Below are 25,463 nucleotides of genomic sequence, written 5' to 3' on the forward strand. Positions count from 1 at the left end.
CCAAAGGGCACGTATTATCTGTTGTAATTACATATAGGCTCGGTCTACACTTGCACCCAACTTCAAAGGGGGCATGGTAATCAGGGTGATGGGAGATCACTAATGAAGTGCTGCGGCAACTTCGAAGTGTCAACTTCAAAGTGCCGGCATACATGTAGCTGCAGGCACTTCGAAGTGCTCTCACTACTTCGAAGTGCCTTTACTCCCCAAAAGTTTGACACTTCAAAGTTGCCATGGGGGAGAATTAGCCTAATGAAGTGCTGCATATTCAGCGCAGCACTTCAATAGTAATCTCCCTTCACCCTGATTACCATGCCCCTTTCGAAGTTGGGGGCAAGTGTAGACAAGCCCATACAGAACTATTTCTACAGGATGTTTCTTTGATACATTTTGCATTCAGCCAATCAAAATCCTTCTTTTTACATACCCAGTGAAGAGCTCATTTAAATAGAATTTATAAAAGTAGGAATCTGATCGACCTCCATTAGACTATTCTCCAGTGCACAAATATGCACAATAAATCACAGGCTTGGGTCATGCTCCGTGGTCCTTAGTCAAGTTAGCGCCACTGAAGGATCAGGAATTTCACTTGATTAAAGACTGCAGAATGTGCTGGGGTTTTGTTGTTTGTTTGTTTTTACAATGAACAATATAGTTTCAAGAGTTGGTAGGAAAGTCAATATTCCTGCCAAGGCAGCTCTTGACATGCTATAAAAGTCATACCAAAAATTAATATCCTATTAACTTACTGTGTTTGTACTGCATGACCATTTTAGAGGGAATATCTTACAGAGGCTAATGTCTAATTAATATTTAACCACATGGAGCTTCTTTGAGCACTCTGATGGGGTAAAGCAGCAGTAAGGATCAAGAAAAATACTTACAGTGCCAATTTTGATCAAGGTTTTCAAATTTCAAATTTCATGCAAATGTTTCACACAGTTCCAACAATAAAGCACTCCCTTACCCTCTGGAGCCTTGGAGTCTGTGTTGACTTCATTGTAAACTTGTTCTTTGGTCAAACTTTTCCTTGTTTCTACAAATATACAGATTAAGTCAATATTTTTAACATAAATAAGCTCCTATTAAGGAACTCCATACAGAGAATTAGGAAAATCGTTTCAGGACAGGCTTTGCATTCAGGAGATAGGAGAAAGAGTTATAATATCTTCCTGCCTTCTGAACACTGCGGCAACAGAAAGAAAACAGCTCTCAAACTCCCTCCATGGGGTCTCTTCCTCTCCCATGCTGCTCACACTGCTCTCTTCTTCCCTTTGCACAAATTCTCTTCCTTTCCTATCCCATTTCAAGTTCACTCTCCCCTGCACCTCATCTCAGTCTTCTATTCCTCTTCAGGCGTCTCCAACTTTTCTCCAACCACCTCCCTCCCCAACCTCTTTAGTCTCCCCTGCCCCTATTCCCGGGCCTCTTCTCTGCTTCTTTCTCTGGGAAACTCCTTCCTCCCCTAACACCAACCCCTATTATCTTCCCTTCCCTCCTCTCTCACACCCACTTCTTTTTAAATGTCCCCAGTTTGTGGTTTGAAGTAATTGGTTTCACACACATTTATTGCTGTAAAAAGTGAGCAAATATCAAAGTGTGAAGAAGACAGAGAGAGGCCCACTACTCCTCTTCCTAATGTAGTGTATGGCAGGAGAGTGGGGGAATTTGCTACCTGCTGCTGCTCTTAATCACCTCCCTGCCTGGCTGGCTGCAGCTCCTAGTGCAAGTGAACTTCTGTGACACCCTGCCTTTCACTTCCCAGCCTGGTAGCCAAGGTAACAGCTTTATTGTTGCTAGGAGACATAAGAATGACTCCCCCCCACCGCCTCCCTGCTTTCCCCCTCCTCCACAGTGGCTGAAGAAAAACTCCCCAGTGTAACCTTATGCACTGTTGTAGACAAGGAAGAAAGGTTCCGGAGTCAGTTTGTCATTGCCATGGTCTTGTTTATTATTACAGAGATAATTACAGAGATAGTTTGCGACAGATAATGGTTACCTGGGTAATGCATCACCCATCAGACCTGAAAGGAGAAAACATTGGGAGCGAAGTCCCTGAATCCACATTGCTCCAGGCACTTTTGATTCTGATTCCAAACCAAAACCCATTCAGTTTCAGAAGTTTGGGTTCAGATGAGGGTGCCTGATTTTCTACACCTGCCCCCTGCCCACAGCTGCCCCCCTCACATTCACTTCCCATCTCCCTTCACATTTTCAGAAAGCTAAAGCTCGTGTCTTGGCTCTCCTCCCCGTCAGGGGTGAAAGGAACATTTTTTTACAGGTACTGTGCTATCACAATCCACCTGGGGGCGGGGCAGGCTCAGGGCAGGGAGTTGGAGGGGATTGCAATAGCACAGTATGTGTAAGAAGTTTAAGTGTGGGGTGGAAGGCAGGGGGCTGAGGTGGGAGGAGGTTCAGGGCAGGATCCTGGATTGTGTGTGTAGAGACAAGGGTAGAGGGGTGCAGGAGTTGGAGTTGGAGGGGACTCAGGGCACGGGGTTGGGATGTTTGTAATGGGCCTTGTAGGGGAGGGAAGGGGGATTAGGGAGTACCAGCTGGAGGGCTCAGGGCTGTCCTGAGACAGTCTCAGTCACAGGTTACCTGGTGGTCCCTGCCCCATGCTGGTCCTACTACAAGGGAGCTGTGGCTGTGTGGGGGCACCTACTGCATGCAGGCAAATGGATAGCAGCATTGCATAGACACCCCTCCTCCAGCCCTCTGCTCCCTTCTCCTCCCCCCGCCCCCCCAAGAGCTGCAGGGATGGCACATGTCTGCGCTGCGTAGTCTAGCCAGTGCCATGAGAGGGGCAGCAGGACATGCTGAGATGCAGACACACAACCAGGAGCCTGGCTTGGGCTGCACATGCCTCCCCCTACAGCACACCCTCAACAGACCCCTTTCACATGCCTGCTGCTTACTGAAGTATGGCAGGGCCAACCGCAGGACAGTGGGAGCCTTGGGAACCAGCAGAAACCCATCTGGGAGCTCATGCTAAGGTTCTGCTTGCAGCCCAATACTCCAGCCATACCAGCCCCATTCTCACTGGAGCACACTGCCCTACTTTCACCTCCATTCCCCTGTCCAAGTTATTCAGAGACTCTAAAGTGGACACTACCCCACACTGAGCCTGGTACCTCTCCTCTTCTAGCCCCCACAATAGAGCTCAGACAGCCACAGGCTCCCAATAGGTCTTCTGAAAGTGATAGAAAAAAAAGCACCACATCACTTGTGGGTGAATATTTTTGACAAAGCATTCCCTCTGTATGAGAATACCCAATCCTCATCTGCAAAGAAAACCTTCAAAGAAGAGCCTGGAAGTTTAAAGTTCATAATTTTGCTAGCCAGTACATTTCATGAACTGAATAAAGATGCTGGATTTATGGCTTAGTACAAGAATCTACAATCTCACACTCCCTCATGACTGGAGAGATGTTAACAGGCCACTTCACCTTGAATTCTCTCTTATGTTAACAACTTATGCTAAACAATCTGTTCAACCTTGTAGTTAGCTGCGACACTCAGGCTTTGTCTACACAGATGAGATTTTAATGCAATAGTGTGGTCACAGCACCTGGTAAACCACTTCCCACAGAGGCAACTAATGAGAGGAGACCTAGGCAGGGACCACCAGCCACATGGTCCCCCAACCTGGGAACAACTCCCAGCCACCCCAGGCCCTGCGTCTCCTCGCCCCTGCTCTGCCCCCACCCCTCCCTGTCCCCACCTCATCTCTTCCCATGGTCAGGGGACTATTGGGACCACAGGGCCACCAATGGAAGCAAGTGACCACACCAACACATTGCATGCTCACAGGCGGTGGCAGGAAAAGCACAGCAAGACAGCTCCAGCTCTCACTGCCATCTGGCTACCTCGTTCCAGGAGAGTGGCAGGATCATCCCTGCACTCTCTGGCAGGAAGTAGAGCAGCACAGCTGGAAAGCAGCACAAGCTGGACCCACTTTGCTACACTTCTGCTTCCCTGCCCCCTGCTGCCGGTGAGTACAGGGGATGGGGCAGGGGAAAAGCAGCACGAACTCCTGCTGCCAGTGCTGACCCTGCTAGTCCCCCTGTGAGTCCAACTCCCAGGATTCACTGGCAGCATCAGGGAAAGAACAGCAAGGCAGCCCCAATTTGCACTGCTCTCTGACCATGCTGCTGCCCTTCCTGCCAGGGGGTATGGGGGGGGGGTCCCACCCCCTAGTGTGATGCAGCTGGAGAACATGAGCTGGAGCTGCCTGGCTGCGCCTTCCACAATGCTGCTGGTGAACGCCGGACAGTGGACTCCTGCTGCCAGCACCAGTCCTACTAGTCCCCCTGCTCTCCATCCCCTCCTGTCTTGCAGGGGGGCACATGGCCCCTCATTCCCCACTCCCCCCACACAAACACCCCTGACCTCCACAAGGGGAAACAGCTAACAGTACTGGGAGAAGGTATATACCCTCTCTTGGGGGTAGGGGGGTGTTTTTTTCCAAGTACATTTCCCACACTTGAAAAGGAGCTGTGTGTAAGCTCAAAATCTTGTCTCTCTTATGAAAGAAGTTGATCCAAAAAAAGATATTAGCTGCTGACCCACTTTGTCTCTCTAGTATCCTGGGGAACAACATGGCTACAACAACACTGCATACCCTTTAATAATGTCAGATATGAATATTTTTAGTAGTTTTAATACCTCCCCCCCACACACACACTTCTGTCTTTATTTCCTTCTTGGTGTGCCTCCCTGAGTGCAGAGCCTAATACAGGCAGTGGAGCAAATTTTCTGCTGATTTATGCCCTCATCGTTCAATGTAATCAATGGAGAGATCCTTATACCTGTACAGTCCCTCTGGAGTCAACAGGTCTTTTCAAGGGCATGAGGTTCCGCTCTCTCACTGAATCTCTTAAAGTAGCTCATTCATAAAGCTACACTTTACTTTAACAAGACTGTTGCAGAATTTATATAGAGTATGAGATAGAACTTGAAAAGCCTTTCCCCTCTCAACAGAGAGTGAATATTAAAAAGGACAGTGCATAGTCATATATCTTTAATTTTTTTCACCAATCGTATTAACCTTACTTTTGATTACTAAAGTCCCAAACCTCTGCGAAGCTCTTTGCAGCATCAGGGTGCAAAATAGAGAGGAGTTTAAAAATCTAATTTACTTTTCACAAGCTGAGCTATATACTTTTTGCATTTCACTTAAACTGGTCAGTCAGTCTCATGAGCAATTAGTTTCACTGTCAGATTCCAAGGCTCTAATGCAACTCTGTGATGTTTCAGTTAAAAACACTATGGATAAATCTGATTTCTATTTGAATTGACAACCTTTTTAAAAAGTAGCGAAAGCATTTATATTCAGTTCTGTAATAGTCTCTTAGATGGCACCAAACAAAAGTTATGACTGAACAATACTAATCAGAAACGTGAACATGTTGCACATTTCTGAACATGCTTATCAGCATTAAAATTTCTATACAGTAAAAGGAACTAATTAAGCAAATTTGGGGCACTCAGATCCTGGATCTGCCACTGATGCAATGACTCCATAAACTTACAGTTCAATATACTTCATACTAAACCACTCATAAATTCACAGCAGCAGTGGGAAAATCCTAAACTATTCCTATACTGAAGGCAGAAAATTTTTGTAGCTCTGTAAGTTACAGGACATAGTTACAGTTACATAGTTCAGCAGTTTCAAGCACATCAAGTAGTAGACCGTGAGTCATCCTTATGCCAGCCCATTCATTACAATATCATACCAAGTGCCTTACCAAATTTTTTCCCATGCTATGACTTGTTTTGCCAATTTGCATAATTTTTTCAGGAGACTCGTGATGTTTTGTTTTCTCCTTTAAAAACAGCAGTTGCTGGAGTAAAGCTATTACACCAGAAGCTTATTTTTATGTCCCTTTATATTCCTAATTTTTGAAAAAAAAAATTAAAAATTTAACCAAGATGTACCCGAAGGACTTACAAACCAAAAGGCAAATAAAACAAACACCATATCTCAAAAGCTCACAATTTTTAAGGCAAGTTTATGATTTTGTAAAAGGATCTGACATGATTTTTGAATTTTGTACATTTCCCTCATGGAGTGTGCCCTCTGTCACCGTCTAGCATATTACTAGCCTCCATCCCAGAGTTTCCTTTATTTCAGGAGTGAACCTGTATCCTGCACTAGGGATCTTTCCCCACTTCTTTACAAACCATTTCTCATCTCCTGCAAGCTTGCTGTCCTCTCCACTTGGTACCTGGGCCACCTTGCTGCAACCCATTAAGCCATGTGCACAGATTTCCAAATTAAACTTATATTTTGCAGTGTGCCAACAGCCAAAGCATAGGATGAGGTGAGCTTATTACAACCGCAGTTATTAATGCAACATAAAATAACGAGGAGCACTTCTGATTGAATGGAAGAATCAGAGCAGCAGCCGAGAACTGAAATTTTACACAAAGACACCTGCTTGTCAACATGTGAAAACTAAAAATAGCAGCATTTGGAGGGACAGGAAACACTGCCACTACTGCTGTAACATGCACACATGCAAGGTATCTACATGGGCTTGACACTGAGGTCTCTCTATAGGTAACACTGGGTAGGAGTCGGTATGTTGCCAGACGCGGCACTTGTGTGCTCCACGGGACATGGTCATGGGCTTCATATGCTTCAGCCCTGGCAGCACGGGCTTAGGAACACGTTTGCCTTTTGTGGATCCAATGTGGTTCCCCTGCTACTCAAGACAACCACACCTAGCAGTGCTGCCCCGGCCCCCTCCCAAAGCGTGGCAGACCATATTCTGGTGAGATGCCCCTGTGCCACGCATGTCTGTGCAGAACAAAAAAGCAGTCATGGAGCACGTTAAAGACTAACAAAATAATTGATCAGGTGACGAGCTTTCATGGGACAGACCCACGGGTCTGTCCCACAAAAGCTCATCACCTAATAAATTATCTTGTTTGTCTTTAACGTGCTCCATGACTGCTTTTTGCTTTTGATAGAATACAGACTAACACCGCTCTCTCTCAGTCATTATTCAGCCTGTACAGAGTTACCATAGCTGACCTTTCTAAAGGAGGAGCCCTCTGAGAGGGAGTGAAGAAGCTGTGTCAGCATCTACCACCTCGCCTCGTTGGTAGCCATGTCCCAGCCAAAACAAAGCAGCAGAAATGTAGCACTTTAAAGACTAACAAAATGGAGTTATTCGGTGATGAGCTTTCCTGGGACAGACCCACTTCTCCAGAGCAAGCTACTATTCACTATGTCCTACCCACACACGCATGCACTGAGTGGGCAGAAACACTCCCTCTCAGGGGGTCTCCCTTTCTCACACGGGAACCCTGAAACACGCCAGGCCCGGGCGATGCGCCGCAGGTGGGGGGAGAGGGGGGCAGTTGCTAGACCGGCCCCCACAGCTGCCCCTGTGCCCCCCGCCCCCGTTGCCTCGCGCTGGCGGGAGGCCGGCGCCGAGGAGAGGCCTCAGCGGCGGAACACAGCAAGGGGGAGGCGCCAGCGGCAGCAGCCCCGCCTCTGCCGCCTGCAGACAGTCCTGAGTCGCGCGGGCCCGAGGGAGCACGGGGGCGGCTGCCCGCAGCTAGAATGGGCACTCGGGCTCTGAGGTAAGGGCACCAGCGCCGCCGCGGCCGGGGCTTCGCGCGAGGCCTCCGCGCCCGTGCGCTGGCATCAGGCGGCGGCGGCGGCGGGGGGGGTCGCTCTGTGCCCCCAGAGCCGCCGCTGTAGCGTTGAAACTGCCGGTCGTTGGCATGTGCCACCCGGCCCCGCCTCGACCGCTCCCCAGGCAGAGGCTGGGCCCGCGGTGAGCCCGCTGCTGCCGCCTGGTCTGGTCTCGGGGCCCAGCGCAGCTGCTTCCTCTCCGCGCGGGCGGGGCGCTCGCCACCCAGCGGAGCAGGGAGTGACAGGTTTGGCTCCCAGAGCGCCGGTCCCCAGCCGGTCTCCGCCGGTTTGGGGTGGGTGCTGGCCGCCCCTCCCTTCTGCGCCCCCTGCTGGGGCCGCTCCCCCCCGCCCCGGACGGACCCTGCGGGTCGTTATACATCAGGGGGTGAAAAGGCCCCACCTCACCCAGGAGTGCCACAGCTGGGCCAGCAGGCGGCTTGGTGAGGACGGTGCTGACCGAGCCCGACCCGTCAGAGAAGGTTTCCCTGCAGGCTGCCAAGGCGGGAGGGGACTGGACTGGACTCGATGACCTCCTTAGGTCCTTTCCAGTTCTGTCAGCTGCATTTATCTCCATGAACAGGGCTCCTCACTCACCAGCGCTACCCCAGAGGGGAAGGTCGAGTTAAGAGCCCAGTTCAAGTTACCTTAATTAAGTATCCGTAGTTGAGGTACCTTAATTTCTGCTTCCGTAAGGTCTCCAGGACGGGAGGTCTATGGGAGTGTTGGCTCTTAGGCTAGGTCTACACTAGACTTTAAAGTCCAGGCGCATCCTTGGAATATCATGGAAGGACAGAGTGACCAACACTGCCGTCCTCGAGCAAGCTGGAATCCCAACCACACACACCCTCCTCAGGCAGCGTCGGCTCCGCTGGCTTGGCCATGTCCACAGGATGAATGATGGAAGGATTCCAAAAGACATCCTGTATGGTGAGCTAGCCCCTGGCAAAAGACCTCCCGGGCGCCCCCAGTTGCGCTACAAAGATGTCTGCAAAAGAGACCTCAGAGAGGTAGACATCGAGCTGGACAACTGGGAAGAGCTAGCAGACGACCGCAGCAGATGGAGGCAGGGGTTACACAAGGGCCTTCAAAACAGCGAGGTGAGGATCAGACAGCTAGCAGAGGAGAAGCGAGCGCACAGAAAGCACACTAAGGACTTGCCAGACACCCACCACATCTGCAACAGATGCAGCAAGGACTGTCACTCTCGTGTGGGTCTTCATAGTCACAGTACATGCTGTAAATGAAGTCCTCAATTGAAACTATGAAGGGCGCGATCCATAGTCTATGCAGACTGAAGGATGCCTACTACTACTACAGTCGGCTTACCTGGCCCTCCTCATAGAGGGAGGTCAATGGGAGAAACTCTCCCGCAGGTCTTCCTTACTCCTTGTGATATCAAGGAGTACATGGTGGACTGTTGACTGAAGATAGTTCAGTTTCATGCATTTCTACTCCATGCAAAATTGACCCCCAAAATATCAACCCTGATCAAGTCAATCTTCTGCCTCGTGCAGTCGTATTCTTACTTCCCTCGCTCCTTGCGAGAAGCAGAAATACCAGCGCTAATGGGAGCATGTTCTGAATTTGATTAAGCTCATTCCTGACAGATGCACTAAATTGAACTCTGGAAGATCAACCATGGCGAGCGTCAATCTTTTGCTAACTGTACACAAGCCCTCAAGGAGGTGATGTTCCAACAGCAACAAAAAGCCAGCATCTGCACTGTGGTGTTAGTGCAGCCCAGAGCACCTTAACATTGCTGCTGTATTGCGTGTAGTATAGACATGGCTTAACTGGAATATTGAAATAGGCAGAGATGAATATCCTCCTACATACATAAGTCACTTATCAACAATATATTTTGTTCAAACTACGGATCATTAGTTTCATTCTAGATACAGCAAGGCTCTGGAGATTATCAGACAATGCTTAGTAAGAGTTACTGGTGAGGGTTTGTAGGTGGTGCTTGAAATAGTACCTAGTAGGTTTCCTTTCTTATGATTAACAACCAGGATAATAGAATTTACATCACATTTCCACTAACTATTGAATAACTTAATTATATAATTTCCCATTTTAACTACTTCTGACCTATTAAATATTTTTGAAATCATTGGCTTGTCCATTAAAAGTAATATTGTACTTTGCTTTTAATTTAAAAAAGGAAACATTATTTTGAAAGACAGTGACTATATTTTAAATTTACTCAACTGGTAAACCCCATTTAAAAACTCATGTGGAACAGCACTGATTTGTCACCACAGCCAATCTGGTGTCTGACCTCTGTAACCTATATTTAGCACTGATTGTGTAATTTTAAAAAATGAACATATCAAAACAGTCAATTTGAAATCTAGACAATTCAAAGATTAAATGTACTTTCACATAGTACACCAGGAGTTGGCAGCTGTTGGCCTGTGGCCCACAGCACCACTTCCCAGAGCTCCTGTTCTCTTGGAAACAGTGAACCACAGCCACTGGGAGCTGCAGGCAGCATTGCTTGCAGACATTCAACACGATGAACTGTCTCTGGACCCACCACCAGTTTACCCTGAATGGCCATGAGCCAAAAATTGGCAGCCTCTGATTCCCGAGGCATTGTGCTAAGTGTTACATCCTCCAGTTTTTTTTTTTGTTTTTTTTTTTTAAAAGATTTTCCTTGTTGCTGTGTGAAAGACTTATACAAATAAATGGAAACTGACAATGGTGAAATAGGTTATAGGCAAAATGTTGTAACATTGCAAGATAAACTTTCAGAAAAACTAATGATAAAATGTTTTCTAATCTTTGTTTTAATATTCCTTGCAGCGATAATAGGATAAACTTTCAGATAAGCAATTTTAAGTTGCCGCTGCCCCTTTGAGTTTCAGGAGCACTTTTAAAGAGTGTTCAGACTTTTTGAAAGATCTGTGCCACTGGCCTAGCCACTGTATATTGATTTGTACTGTTGAATGGCATTTGATTTTAGCTATAGATATCTGGCCACCAGATTTGTCCCTGGGGACAGCTAACTAGGGCAGCTGCCCCAGGTCTTGTGCTTTGGGGGACCACCCAGTCTGGCATGATTGGCCAGTGCATTCAGTCCTGCAAGACAGATGCAGACACCTGTGGTGAGGAGGGTGCTGCAGCTCCTGGCTGCTGGCCTGTAGCATCATGAACATAACCTTCAGAAATATGGCTGTTCAGGCAGAAATGAATGTGTTATAAATACACTAATAGAATTAAGTTCCTACAAAGTATTTGGGGACAGTATTACTGTTAAGCACAGGCTTAAAGCTTTAAATTGAGAAGGTCAGAGACATATTTGTGATACTTGAATGAAAATCAGTCTTTCTGAACATGGGAATGATTCAGCTGAACTGTCAGGAATTGAGATAGCTACATTCAATTTTGTGTGTTTCACATGTAACATTAAAATATATTGAATAGTAACAGAGGGAGCCGTGCTAGTCTATATACTATCAAAACAAAAAGCAGTCAAGTAGCACTTTAAAGACTATTTTGCTAGTCTTTAAAGTGCTACTTGATGGCTTTTTGTTTTGATATTAAAATATATAATCAACTAAATATCTCATTCTCTTGTTTCAAACAAGAAAAATTTTCACATAGTCATACCCAAGTCTGTTAGTAATTTTATTTTGCCTTTTAAGTAGGGTGGATGGCTAAAGAAGTATTCGTTCTCCAGGAGAGGATTCAAGATCAACACTGAAGGCTCCAAAATGTCGAAAGAAATGCAAGAACTACAGAAACAATGGCACTCCATGATGCAAACCATTCACACCAACTCCAATGTGGGTTTTGGATTATTTTATAAATTTACACAGCATGTTTATACAATGTTTTTCCTTTCATCACTGCTGGAACATCATCACCAATTTTACTTTATGGTTGCAGGATAATGCAATTTGATTGTAAAACTAATACTGAACTTCCAGATATAAAATTGAATTTTTTTATTAAAACAGCAATTCAAAGGAACAAATTTTAAAGAATGTAGTGACCTTTCTGTGGTATTTACTACTGTAGTGTCTGAATGCCCCAAGGTTCATAAAATTCAGTAAAGTAGCAAGTATCCCCATTTACAAACAAGGAAACTGGAGCATAGAATAAGTGATATGGAATCCAGATTTTCTTTTTCTTAGTCCTATGCTGTTACTTCTGTCTTGTGTTTACACCAAAACAAAGTTTACAGAAATTGATGTTCTGCATAAATAAACTGAACATCTCCTAGCTGCTGATAGTCAGAGACTGTTCAATGAGAGGAAACACATGGTCCATTGTTGTGTAAGCACTAATTTTAGATACCATCTTTATTTTATACTTAAATTTTACATAGGCTCCTGACAAGTATTACATATACATTGCCCCATGATTGACTTAACAGAGAAAGGAGCTAATTATAGATCTTTTGAAGTCAGTGGCAAAATTTATATTGACTTTCAGGAGAGCAGGGCTCAATTTTGGGCAGTAGAGTATTTTGCTGTGATCCACCAATTTGTATTTTTTCTGTTGATTTTTCAGTTTTGGAGTATTAAAAGATAAATGAGCTCAAAGATCCATATATCTCTATAAGATTTAATAATTTGAAGGATGTAATTGTGTGAATTTCAAATGTCAGTAATCTTTCTGGGCACAGTCGGGGCTAAAAATGCTTGGTGCATATTATTTCCAGGTACAGCAGAGCTGCCATCTCCCTTTCATGCTGTCTGGCTATAGGGAGTTCTCTCTGCCAATATCTTCAGCAATGAAAGAGGTAGAGCCATTTTAAAGCTTTACTTGTATAACTGTTTTCACCAGGGGCATATATGGTTTTTTAAAACAATATAATTATACTAGTAAAAAGCCTTGTGTGGACACAGTTACATCAAAATGAAAGTGATTTCTGCAGTACAGATATTCGCTCTCCCATATGGGAAAAGACATACTAGCATAAAGCACCTTTACTCAATATACTATGTCCACATTAAAAGGGTTATGCCTTTTTAACTATAGTAATATAATTAAAGTAGTACAATAGTGTATTATCTGGCATTCCCAGGGAGCTAGGGGTACCAAATAATCAAAAGTGCCAGATTTTGGAGCAGGGCTGCTGGCCGTAGTTGGGCAGCCACCCATCGTGGTCCGACAGCAGCTGGCCCCGCTCTGCTGGAGCAGGTGCCAATTAGCTGAGATTGCCAGTTATTCAAACGCCAGATAATCCATCTCTTACTGTACAACTTTCTAGTATAGATGAGATTATTGTGCCCTTATGTGTAGAGAAGGGGAAGTCTGCAAGTTTATAGGTGAGACAGGAGCCCCAGAAAGTAAATTTATGCCACTTAATTTTTTAAGCTTTGAAAAAGATGTGATCTAGATACATGTCCTACCAACAGGATTGTCGGATATTTAAACAAAATTTTAGACCAAAATTGGAGCTGAAAAAACTCCACTAAAATTGGTTGTGTTACTTTGGACCTGCTTGTTTTATTTACCATTTTATTATGCGAGTGTTGAAGTTTATCAGTATCATAATAAGAGGATACAATTGGCAAATTATTTTAAACTATTGCTGGGGACTTTTTACCTCCTGTTGATCTTTCTTCATTATTTTCATGTCCGTGTCAGTTTTTAAATACTAAAATACATAATCTGTGTTGCTAAATCCATTGTGACCTCTGCCTTGGTTTCAACATGTTGGAGAAACTTGCCTTTGTGCTCACTATAGCATTTTTTAAGAATTCAGAGACTATGTTGATGAGTGCACTAGAAGTATCCAGACAGCTCATGCTTGTGAAAGTGGTCGCCCACTTTTGCTGACATTAATTCATTTGTTTTTATCCAAAATGTCACTAAAATGGTTTTGATCCCTTTTTCAGGTAATACAGACTGAAAAAAAATTAACATTAAAATCTGATCTAATTTTAATTTTCTTCTTTCAATCATTTACAGGTTGTTGCTTTTATGAATTCTCGAGTTGGCCAGTACTTAGATGAACATCCTTTTGTCGCCCTGTCACTGTTGGTGTTTATTGCAGTATCAGCTATTCCTGTTGCATTCTTTCTGATAGTAGTAGTTGCATCAGCCATAATGGCCTGTATGGGGGTCATAATCATGGAAGGTATTTTCTTTATGTATTTGCTTATTTCCTTACTGCAAAGATCAGTAACATTTAAAGACAAAGTGTTTCTACTTCAAGGGTTTTTCTCTTATCTCTCACCTGCAGAAGTTCATGGTGCATGTAAATTGTAAAGACCTTTTTTTGTGCATGCCTCTGCTTTCAGAAACAGTAACAGTCTATTACTACCAGAAGAGTATTCTAATTAAAAAGGGAGAAAGGATAATCCAATCCTATCTTGCATGCAGTTAATCCCAACCCTGTAAACTGTTAATCCATTTATCATTGCCATGGATAACTTTCCTCTCTAGCCTTCAAAGAGATTTAGCAAGAACAAATTTAGAAGAGCAAATTGTTTAGGTTTGTGTTCTTATGGACTATAGTAAATGTCATGTATTAAAACTACTTTTTTCAAGAATGTCTCCAGATCTCCTGCCCACAACTAAAATTTAGAGGCTGATAGTTCTGCTCCAACACTCCCCTATAGAAGGCTATCTGCAAGCCAAGGGATTCAAATGGAAGAGGAGAATGGACGGACCAGGGTCTGAGTTGAGGCAGGATGCACAGTTTGCTAAGCAGCCCTGTGGAGCTCAATGCAGAAAGATGATGAATTGTCTTTGCATGGTGGAGGAATCCCCTGTAAGGATATCAGTTAGGGGAGACTATGGCAGTGCAGGCCCAGCTGAGTTATTTTCAACAGCTAAATTATGGCCAGAGCAACTGGGATGGCACAGAACTTCTGTTCAGAAGATCCTAATCTCCTTCCCCCCCACCCATCCTTTGGAATGTGTACTGGACCTTGGAGACATAGATTTGGGGGCTGGTCCCACAGGCTACTCCATAGGGAGTTAAACATCACCCCAAGAGTCATCAGGGAAAACTCTGTAAGGAGAACCTCAAGGAGATTTCCTCCCCCTTAGCAAACAGGATTTCCTATGGAAGGGAACTGTTAGGTCTTCAATTACTTCGCTGGGAAGAGATTAGCTACGGGTTGAACCTCTGTAGTCTGGAACTCTCTTGTCTAGCCACATCCATAATTCGGCGTGATTTTTGTTAGCCGGATGACCACTTACGGGTATGGTCAAGTTTTCCAGGTTTCTATGAAGTTTGTTTACAGCCTAGTCCTGGCTCTCAGTGTTCTGTGCTGTTATTTAGCTCTAATATACCCCTAAATGTCTTCTAAGAGTCTAGTAAGCAGTGTAAGTGTTGGTAATGCTGCTAGACAATATTGACCTCCCATGATCCAGTAATTCGCTCATTCAGTACTTGTCAGGTCCCAAGGGTGCCAGACTGGAAAGGTTCAACCTGTGGTTGTGCTACACCGTTTTCACTGATAGTTTGAATTTGGGATAGCAGTCAGTTTCTTATAGCAGTCAGTTTCTTGGACCTATTGTGCATACTTGTATATGTATTTCTGCAAATAACAAATTAATTCTCTCTTACTAGGTGTTGTAATATCAGTAGGTGGTATAGCTCTTCTTTGTGTGCTATGTGGCCTGGGTGTCCTCTCACTGGCAGTTTCTGGAGTATTGAGTATTTGCTACATAGCTCTTTCAACACTAATCAACTACTGGTATATGCCAAAGTAAGTATTAACATATTCATCTGTACCATACTGTCAAATTGCCACTGTGGCTTATCATTGGTTAGCTTGTGATTAACAAGATAAAAAAACTCATTAGTAGTCAGTATAGAATATTACTCTGACCATTAGTAGGCAGCAGATAATCCAACTGCTAAGTGTACATTTTAGTAGGAATTAATACAGGAATCTCTGGATCTGTTTTCAATTTACAGAAGTCTAGGAAGAAATAGTTATCAAAGGTGTTTTGTATAATTGCATGCATTAATGTAACCCTGTGTCCAATAGATTAAATTATTCAGCTTTTAAAAAACAGCAACAAACAGGGTTATGTGATCACTTTAAAAATTAAGGATGTGAACATGCCAAATAGAAAGGATTACACTACTGTAAAGAAAACACAAAGTATGACTGTTCTTCCTCTTCATCTTTTCTCTGTAATTCATGAAATGACGGTGTTGTAAAACTTTAGTTGTGGGTTGGGTTTCAGTCATTTGATTCCTGTGGTATTCTTGCTCATTATATAACTGTTAGTAAATCTTTAAGTTACTAAATTGATAGAACTTTTACAATTGATTTTCCTCTTTTCTGTGCTTAGTGTACGTTCACTTCTCACACATCTTGACATGGAAGAAGAAAATAGAATAATTTTACTTTTGTAGCCATTTTCTAGTCAATTTTACTTTATCATTCATCTTTATTACCACAATTATGCAATGCTATGGTAGCAAACACTGCAGCGAAATAGCTGTTTTAGAAGCAAAACCAGAAAACCTTTTATAATATTATGGAACTATTTCTATTAGTATTAAGCATTACAGAAGCTTTTATAGAAAACCTGTAACTTATGCATTGGTCAGATTTTTAACTACACAACCATCTTTCCCTAATGGCAATGTAAATTTTAAAAAGCTGCATTGCACACCTATATCCCTGTAGCATTTTCATGAAGATGCTCATAAAACAAAAGGAGAGAGCGTCTCCCATCTTAGTTAATCCATCTGCACAAGAGGCAGTAGCTATGTCAATGGGAGATGCTCTTCCAGTGACATAGTGCTGTACTCCAGCTTTTAGGTTGATGTGACAATGTTGATCAGGTGTGAATTACTCATATCCCTGAGTGACATAGTTCTACCAAAGTAATTGTATAGTATAGACCAGAGCTAAGAAGCAAGAGGTCTTGGGGCTTCTCTGCTCTACAAATGCAGCTAAATCAGGTTACGTGTTACAATACTATTGCATTTTGTAGTGTAGGCAGGACGTTGTCTGTGTTCCATAACACGTAGCCATTCTACAAAACAAAGTTTACGTCCTGTCTATATTACAGATTGGAAGCAAATTTTAACAGGATCAGGAACAACTGTATTACAAATAGGCCATCAGACTAGAATTTATTTGTACTGTAAATGAGAGCCTAAGTCACACTGTTACATGTGTATTTTGTCTTAAAAGGAGCTAAAGAGGATAAAGCTGGAGTGCCACCTATACCCTGCTTCTATTACTACTAGGGACTAGCTCTATCCATGTAATACAGGTTTGAACCTCCATAATCCAGACTTCTCTAGTCTGGCAACACCCTGATCCAGCATCATTGGCGACCCTGTGGGAGCACTCTTGGGGACAAATATGTGGGCTGGGGCCAGGAGCTCTGCCACATTAAGGGGCCAGGAGAGTGGAGCTCCCAGCTGCCATGGGGGAAAGTGGATCCTGTGCAGCATCGGTGGGGAAAGCAAAGCCCTGAGCTGGCACTGACCTCTTGTGGTCTGGCAAGTTCCCTCGTTTGGGACCAGTCAGGTCCCGAGGGTGCTGGATTGTAGAGGTTCAACTTGTACTACTTTCTAGGGTCCTCATCACTCATCTAGTAGAATGCAAATCTGCAGGGAGAAGAACTAAGGGTTCCCTCGAAGGTTTTTTCTCAGATTTTGCATCTGTAGGTCAGTGTCCCTTCCCTATCCAAGGACAAACAGAATCACCCGTGGATCTTAGGGGTTGTGCCAAAACACGGGATTATCAGGAAAAGCCCTGTCTCTGCAGGGGTTCTACAGCTCACTGCCACACCTTCTGCTGTCAGGCAGATGGCTTCAGTGGAATTATTCTGTCAAGTCTTTTACATCATCTGAGGCACTCCAAAAATTCCCTTCCTTCCTCCTCATGAGGAACAGTCCACGTACAGCCCCAGCTAAAAATATTCATCATACTCTTTGCAGATCTTTGTGAATAAGTGGACAACATGACTCAAGCCCAACCATCCCCACAAATGGATCACTGGATCCTGTGAGATGATCACTGGGACAGCAGCCACAAAATTCAATATTGGCTACTCTACAGATACTAGATAATACATTTGTCAAACCCCGTGTTGCTCAACTTCCTTGTTGGGTAATACCTCAACAGTTGCCTCTGAATTTGACCTTTCTCCCCAGTAAATTTTACAGTTCTTCTCTCCCATTGTTCAGCAGCCTGGCAAAGAAGCAAGAAGCTAATGGAAGCAGTTTGCTACAGAGTGGTCCTGTCTTGGACCCTTCTAACAACAACATAAAGAACGAATGAACAGGACCTGCACCTCTTCCTGTCTTCCCTGATATGCACTTACTAAAGTTTTCTGAATTGTAACTTTGTTTACCTCGCAAATACTCAACGTTTACGCATTGTTTATAGAAATTGAGTATCAATATGCCTCTTCTGGTCGTCACTGTAAAAAGCATAGTAAAAATACCTTAACCTGTGGGCAATGCACTGTCCTCCTAACTGTACAGGGATGATGAAAAATCTTGCAAATACTCTACAAGCAGAACCATCCCTAGGGTACAGCAAATTGGGACAAACAATTAGGGGCGCCCCTTGGGCTGGAACAACTGGCCAATGCAGTCAGTCTTGGAAGTAATGGGCAGTCCCACAAATGAGAGATTTCTCACTCCCACCCAAAGCCCTGTTCCCACCTAGGGCCATCTGACTACGGAATCCAGTCCTATTGCAATAAAAGTGATAATTTCCAGTAATATTGGAGCAGTTTTGTACATGGAAGAACAGTTATAACTTGGTATTAGAATTCTAATCTTAGATAGGGAATCAAAGTGTAATAATGTGACTATAGCAGTTGTATGTTTTTATACTTGGGAAACAGCAAAGCACAGCAAAACAAGGTAATGCCTGTTGGAATGCTGAAAAAAATATTTTTAAGCCTTAACAGCAGTTATCAAAATATCTGTGTGGTAAAACATTAAGCCTGCACCATGTTATATAATGCTTCGTTAGAAAACCCAGGTAAAGGAAGTTTTACTATGTATATGTAATGTTTAATAGTCTAAACCAGTGTTCCCTAAACTGTGGGATGGGCCCACTTAAGGGGATGTTATGGAACATCTCCCAGGCTACGATGGCGCCCAGCGCAGACTCCACAGGGGTAGGGGGATGGTGAGAGAGCACTACCAAACCCCATTCCCTAGTTTCACTCCTGTCCCCAGCCTTGACTATAGCCCCATGCCTGGCTGCCGCTTTTGCTGCGCCTCAGTCCTTGGCCAGGGCTCCAATCCCAGCAATGGCTCTGTTTGTGGTCCCTGGTCCCTACTGTGGTCCCAGTTGCAGTGTTAGCCTCACTTCCAATTGTTGGCCAGTCCTAACCTGGTCTCCAGGCCCCTGCCACATCTCTGGCTCTGCTCTTAGCTCCAGCTTCCCACGCCAGCACCCACGGGTGTGTGCCATGTAAGGGAGTATGTGAGCAAAAATGTTTGGAGACCATTGGTCTCAGCTCTTGCATGTTCTGATATGTTAACCTGAAGGCATACGTTCCGTGTTCTCCCTCTGTCCCACAAATTGTGCAGGTTTAAGGACTGGTGTTTTTACCTTATGTATTTGTGTCAGTTAAAGAGTCTGTTTTCTTTGTCAATTTTTCCTCTTCTACTACGTAACTTCTGTGAACTTTTTGGGGGAAGGAGTAAATGCTAAACCTCTCTGCTGAAGTGCTAACTCCGTGTATCTCAAAGATAGTTTAATAAAACACTGTTTGCTTATTTGGGGTTGTCTTTTTGCTGTTACCCTGCTAAAGTAACAAAAACAAGTTTTAAACACAGACTCTTATGTTAAATGAATTAAAGGTGACATAACTCTTCTGCTCTTTGTGTCCTTTATTTCTAAATCATTCACATTTCAAGCCAGGACAAGTTCAGAGTATTGGTCACTGAACCACACACTTTTCCAGAGGAATCTATTTTGCTTAATGAAACAGTCCAATACATAAAGTTCACTTTAATTTTATACCGTGTTGGTAAGTTTGTCACAGACACATGCACAATGAGATCCATCTTTGGCTGTGCACTATATTACATGCATTAGGGCTCCCTCCTGCAATGTGCTCAGTGCTCTGGTCATTTCAGTGAAGCATTTTCACACTTAACTATTTAAAAGAAGTGTGAAGTGTTTGCCTTTTGATAGCGCATTATGAACAGAATTTCTTCATTATGAACCCCCAATTCCTCAGCTTTATAATACGGTCAATTCAAAAAGTCGTGCAACTTTTTACCTCCTGCCATTTGAGCTAAAGAGCTATTTTAAATAACAATTTAAATATGCAAAAAAAAATTCTTCCAATTTCCATGCACTAGCAAAAAGCCATAGAATTAATTTTACTTTTTAAAAAAAACACTTTAAATCGGTGGACTGTGTGAAAGCCTACAGACTTCCATCCCAAAATGTGAAAAGGATCTCAACTGGATTTTGGATCACATTGTCAGTTGGTGCAAATCAGTATGGCTCCACAATGGAGCTATGTCAGTCTTACACCAGCCAAAAATTTGTGTGGAAAAACAATGTAACAGTTCTTCAGAATGCTGCACTTTTAGTCCTGTTCAGTGCCTATCAGGAAAAAGTCACATCACAGCTACAGCCCATCAGCAAGTGTTTATTATGTGTACCTGCCAGCTTCCAAAAGGGGAAAGTATATTCTTGTGTGAAGCTTTCAGCAGTGTCTGCTATATCTAAAAATTGTTGCAATAAATCAATTGATACAAATGCACATGTATCCAGAAACTAACGTAATTGTAATTACAGTGACTCTTTAACTGAGCTGTTTCTCCATACATTTTCCTTGCTGTTGCCATTGCTGAAAATGGCAGAAAGTTGTACATTTATGTCCAAAACAGGAAAGGATATGGTTAAGTTCTTTTCCAGAAATGAATATAAAAGGATGCCCCAAAAAAGGAAGCAAGGAAAAATTGGGACTCAACACTTAACACTTTTCCTTTCCACATACCTTATTTCCCTGTGTCAATACTGGAGTGGGCCAGAAGTGCCATCATCCAGTTCAGAATACCATTTGCAAAATGGATTCCTGAAGGACAGTGTGACCCAAAGGGTTGGGATGCTGAAAGCATCCTGCCCTTAAATAGTAGATGAAATGTTTCCTTGTGCTGTTAGACTTTAAAATGGTCACTGGTCTATGAACCACAAGGATAGAAGTTATTGCTAAGTACTAGGAATCATTGTGGACGTCAAATCACTTCATTCTGATCATCATTTTGCTTGTCCTTGCTGTACCACTCTACTATCTGCTCTCAGTAGAACTGTTATCCCTAGTATGTAATCCCAATCTTCCAAAGTGACTGAGTCCACTGTTCTTGCAGGTATTGGCTGTTAAAATTATGTTGTAATTTAAGTTGTGGGAGAAGCAGTAATTAAAACAACCTGATTTTAAAGCCTGGGTTCTACCTCACATTTAAATTTAGACAATATTATATTTATTACATGTTCATTCTATAAAATGTCAACAGTTTCACACAAACCTTCAAAATAAATCTGGTGGTTGGTGCCTCTCCTCTACTAGCAGTGCCTGCCTGTGTTGCCCGTAACTACTACTTGCCTCCATAGTCCAAAGACCCTTCAATGGTCCACTGAAGTAAAATGGGGGAAATATTTGGGGGGAGGGGGAAGAGAGAGAGAGAGAATGTCATTCACTGTGCTGCAACTGTGCAGATTTGTTAGAAAATATTACAGCTCTCAATATATTTTCCCAGCCAGCCCTTATATTTTCAGCTACTAGTAGCTCATGTTGTGTGAAGTGAAAGTGAGCGGAAATTAGCCCAAACCCTAGCAGATACAACTGAAGTTCAATTGTTATGGTCTTCAGATTAACTCTTTTCAAGCTGATGGTGTTATTGATCTGCTTATATGAGTCCTGTCCTTGAAAGCTACAGCTGACCTATACATTGAATGCATGAGTTTGTGCAAGTGTGTATTTCAATTTATTTAGTACAACTCCCAGTTTCTTTTCATAGAACATAGTTTTATTTCCCAGCCCACTACAGAATCCCAGTTGCTGCCCTTGCAGTAAATAAATGAGCTTTGCTTCCCTTCCATGCTAGTGTTAATAGGCATTCAGCTGACATCCTGGTGCTAGACACTTTGCTTCCTTATATTCTGGTTTCAGCTTCACCTGGCACTACTGCAGGACCAGAGGAGGCAGAGCTTTATAACAGCTCCTTTCTAACTGGCACAGCAGCCTCTGCTGATTCTCAATGTGGCAGGCTTGAGCATCACCACAGGATCTCACAGAAACTGTCCGTCTTTCTTCTCTATTCATCATCAGCACCGTGACATCTTTAAACCATTGATCAGATCCAACTACTGCTGAGAGATGGATTTAAAAACAAATCCTACAGAGAGCTTGAACAGCTGCATTGCTACCATCACGAAGGCTATGCAAAACTTTTCCCTATTTGGTGAGTAAATGAGCAAAGTAGGTGAAAATATATTATTTGAATATGCTATCAGGAGGTCTTACATATTGAAATAATTGCTGATCACTTTTCTCAAAGCTAACAATGATGGGACTGGAGCTATCACATAGTCACTACATAATTAAGAAATGTGTGTATTATTTATACACACATTTATATATGCATGTCTGTCAAGTGACTGCCAAGAGAGTGAGCATGTGTGTGTGTGCGCATATACAGACTCCTAAACAGATACATATATTGTACACAAAACTGTACATGTGTGCAGATATACAAGCAAGTTTCGATGTGCATATATGTGAGTGTGTATGTATGCAAAAGTGCATATATATATATATGTATAACTGCTGTAGGTAGTATACCACTGTACATGTACACTCGTGCACACAAATACTCACACATTTGTGTCTGTATGAGCATGAATAGATTTGTATATGTGTATTATGTAAATTTATAATTTATGACCTATGCTCCACATGGATTACAAGGGTTAAGTGGTAGTAGTGTTGTATAAATGCTCCCCACCTGATGTGTGTGGGAAATAGATTTTTCTTATATTGCTTTATGCCTAATATCATTGTTTATTAGAAACCAGCATGTCCAGTCTGTAAACCCCCCCGCCCATCTTCCTCTCCTCATGGCACAGATACCCTGATGTTTCTCTGGTATACTCTGTCTCTGCAGGCAATCCCAACACAGTGACTTATGCTGGCTTCATCATGCCGACCCTGTTTGGCATTATCTTCCTCCTGGGCATTGTTGGCAACAGCCTGGTGATCTGCAGAGTCTTTAAGAAATCTAGCCCCAGGAGCAGCGTCCCAGATATCTTCATCGTCAGCCTCTCCTTGGTAGACCTGCTCTTTCTCCTGGGCATGCCCTTCCTCATTCACCAGTTGCTGGGCAACGGAGCCTGGCACTTTGGGGAAACAATGTGCACCATCATCACTGCTTTGGATGCCAACAGCCAATTCACTAGCACCTACATCCTCACCGCCATGTCCATTGACCGCTACCTGGCCACTGTGTACCCTTTCACTGCCACTCGCTTCAGGAAGCCACTTGTGGCCATCCTGGTGATCTGCATGCTCTGGACCCTCTCCTTCCTCTGCATCACCCCAGTGTGGATGTACGCCCGGCTCATCCCTCTGCCTGGGGGGCTGCTAGGTTGTGGGATTCAGCTGCCAGACCCACAGAATGACATTTACTGGTATACTCTCTATCAGTTCTTCCTTGCCTTCGCAATTCCCTTCACCCTTATCACTGTGGCCTACAGGAGAATCCTACTCAGGATGGCCAAGTCCGCGGTGGCACTCACTGGCCAGAAGTGCGCCAGAACCTGCACCAAGAAAGTGACGCGTGTGGCCATTGCCATCTGCCTGGCCTTCTTCATCTGCTGGGCGCCTTACCATATGCTACAGCTGGTGCAGCTCACCATGCACCAGCCTACCCTGTCCTTCTACTATGCCTACAACGTGGCCATCAGCATGGGCTATGCCAATAGTTGCCTCAACCCTTTCATCTACATCCTACTAGGGCAGACCTTCTGCAGGAGGCCCATGGTTTCCGTCAGACCAGCTGCTGCCAGGGAAGAGGCTTCCCAGAATGGGGCCAACAGCGCTCAGGGGGACCCCAGTGAGTCAGGACAGCCGCTGCTGCACCTGGTGTCTGTTACTGGCCGGTAAAGGGATTGACAACAGGTGGGAGAGTCTCATACAGCCCAGAAAAGCCCTAGTGATTTCATGTACTATGTATAGCCATTCCCTTCCACTGGGCACATACAAGTTCAGCTAAGTACCCATGGCTGTCTGTTGTGAGAGGGGCTCCTCTGCCCAGCTAATCTCTTGTGGATGGAAACAGATTTCTGCAGTATCAATGTTTGGGCTGAATTCGGTCTAGCACGGAGTCAGATCGCGTTTTTCCTCTAAATTCTTCCTGGACACACATGAATTACTTTCCCCTGACGAGTGAAAGACTTTTGCATGTTAATATATTCCCACTGGAAGGGCTCAGGTACCAAAATGTTTTAGTGTTGGTGTTAAATTCCACACATACAACGAGCCCAGGCTTGGCTGAGAGGCACTGCTACTGTCTCACACCAAGAGCAACTTTCAACTTGTTTTCTTGCTTTAAGTGTGTGAAGAAGGAAGATGCCTCGAGACCAGCTTTGATCATTCTCCCTCTGGTGCAGATCAGGAATCTAATACATTTTAAAGCAATTCAACAACCACTTTTTCACTCCTCGGTCTACATTGTTCCAACTGCATTTCATCATTAACTGGGGCCAATATTTTATTCATTCTCTGGTGATCAAAGCCAGCTTTCTGCCAGCAACATCAGCTGTCCCAGAGCCTGAAGAATAATTTCTAACGTACTTAAAATTTAATCTATGGATTGAAACTAACCGAAGAATGAGAGACTATTCAGAACTGTATTTTTATCGTACACCCACCGACATGACTTGAATGATTAGCTGTCACCAGGCCATCAAACCATTTCACAGTGGAAAACAATGACTGGATTCTTCATGCATCGTTAGACAGAAGTGTTTGCTGACACTGGAAGCACATCACAGCCACATTCCTATCACCATAAAATTTGTCCAGCTAGCAGCAATCCTTTAGTGAACACAGGTGTCCAACACATGAGGCCCAGGACTTTCAAATGTTATTTTGGGCGACAGTTTGTTTGTTGGGTGCCCAGTGTGAGACACCTTCAAGAAACCCAATTATCAGATACCTATAGAAAAAAAAAATCAGGTCTCTTAGGCAGGCCCACTGCTGTGGGGCAAAGAAGCAAAGGGGGCAAGTACCCTGGGGTTCCAGCATCTTGAAAAGGCCTGGGACTCCCAGCCACTGCCATGGCAGCTGCAGCTTGAGCCCTTTAAATTGCTGTCAGGGCCTGGAGCATGCTGCTTGCGGTCGCACTGAAGGGCTGGTGAGAGGAGGCTAACCCCCAATCCCACCTATTCTGCTCAAGGTCCCGCCCCTTCTGAGACCCTGGAGCCACCCTCTCCACCTTACCCAGGAGCCCTGCAATTCTGTTGCCCCCCACATTCTTAGGCATCTCAAACTGGACACCCAAAATCACTAGTTTTGATTTATTGTTGGCCATTTTTATTATTAAAGGTAATTGATTGTCCAGCTGCATACATATGAGTAAATGGAAAAGGCAGTTGTCACAGCACAGTTATCATAACACACGTTATTCCTATCATTTACCATCAAAAGATAGACAGCTTCTCATATTTTAAAAAAGCCTTTGCTTTTTTACAAGTCTTTGGAATAAAGAAACAACTCTCAGTATCAGGTAAAATAATTTACTTCAAAGACACGGATACTAAATCAGAATCTTTATCATGTTTTGTTAAGAACTCAAACATTTACACAGTCCTCTGTCAGGTTT

The 25,463-nt window shown here is 43.8% G+C and overlaps 2 protein-coding genes across 5 annotated transcripts; both read left to right on the forward strand.

The window, feature by feature from the left end:
• Positions 1-7,484: 7,484 nt before the first annotated feature.
• On the forward strand, positions 7,485-19,437 carry LDAF1 (lipid droplet assembly factor 1). Of its 4 annotated transcripts, none has more exons than XM_075011033.1 (5): positions 7,485-7,599; positions 11,305-11,445; positions 13,583-13,751; positions 15,195-15,333; positions 17,787-19,437. In XM_075011033.1, the coding sequence occupies exons 2-5, from the start codon at positions 11,374-11,376 to the stop codon at positions 17,878-17,880; spliced, it is 474 nt and encodes a 157-aa protein (XP_074867134.1). In that variant the 5' UTR covers positions 7,485-7,599; positions 11,305-11,373; the 3' UTR covers positions 17,881-19,437. The 4 variants fall into 4 exon arrangements, with proteins under 4 accessions (XP_074867134.1, XP_074867135.1, XP_074867136.1 ...); XM_075011034.1 differs by having other exon boundaries at positions 7,532-7,599; positions 11,308-11,445; XM_075011035.1 differs by lacking the exon at positions 7,485-7,599 and adding an exon at positions 8,557-8,581 and having other exon boundaries at positions 11,308-11,445; positions 17,538-19,437.
• A 2,521-nt stretch (positions 19,438-21,958) lies between these two features.
• Positions 21,959-23,743, forward strand: MCHR1 (melanin concentrating hormone receptor 1). The gene is made up of 2 exons (XM_075011010.1): positions 21,959-22,043; positions 22,746-23,743. Exons 1-2 carry the CDS (start codon positions 21,959-21,961, stop codon positions 23,741-23,743), a joined length of 1,083 nt encoding a protein of 360 aa, XP_074867111.1.
• Positions 23,744-25,463: the final 1,720 nt, after the last annotated feature.

This window comes from Carettochelys insculpta, chromosome 16 (genome assembly GCF_033958435.1).
Source record: "Carettochelys insculpta isolate YL-2023 chromosome 16, ASM3395843v1, whole genome shotgun sequence".
Lineage (NCBI taxonomy): Eukaryota > Metazoa > Chordata > Testudines > Carettochelyidae > Carettochelys > Carettochelys insculpta.

Bases quoted from the DNA above. Each gene is read 5' to 3' on its own strand.
- MCHR1 (XM_075011010.1), top strand. From the start codon at position 21,959: ATGGATTTAAAAACAAATCCTACAGAGAGCTTGAACAGCTGCATTGCT. The intron at 22,044-22,745 runs GTGAGTAAATGA...CTGTCTCTGCAG, and splicing joins GCAAAACTTTTCCCTATTTG to GCAATCCCAACACAGTGACT.
- LDAF1 (XM_075011032.1), top strand. The intron at 11,446-13,582 runs GTGGGTTTTGGA...AATCATTTACAG, and splicing joins CCATTCACACCAACTCCAAT to GTTGTTGCTTTTATGAATTC. The intron at 15,334-17,786 runs GTAAGTATTAAC...CCCATTGTTCAG, and splicing joins AACTACTGGTATATGCCAAA to CAGCCTGGCAAAGAAGCAAG.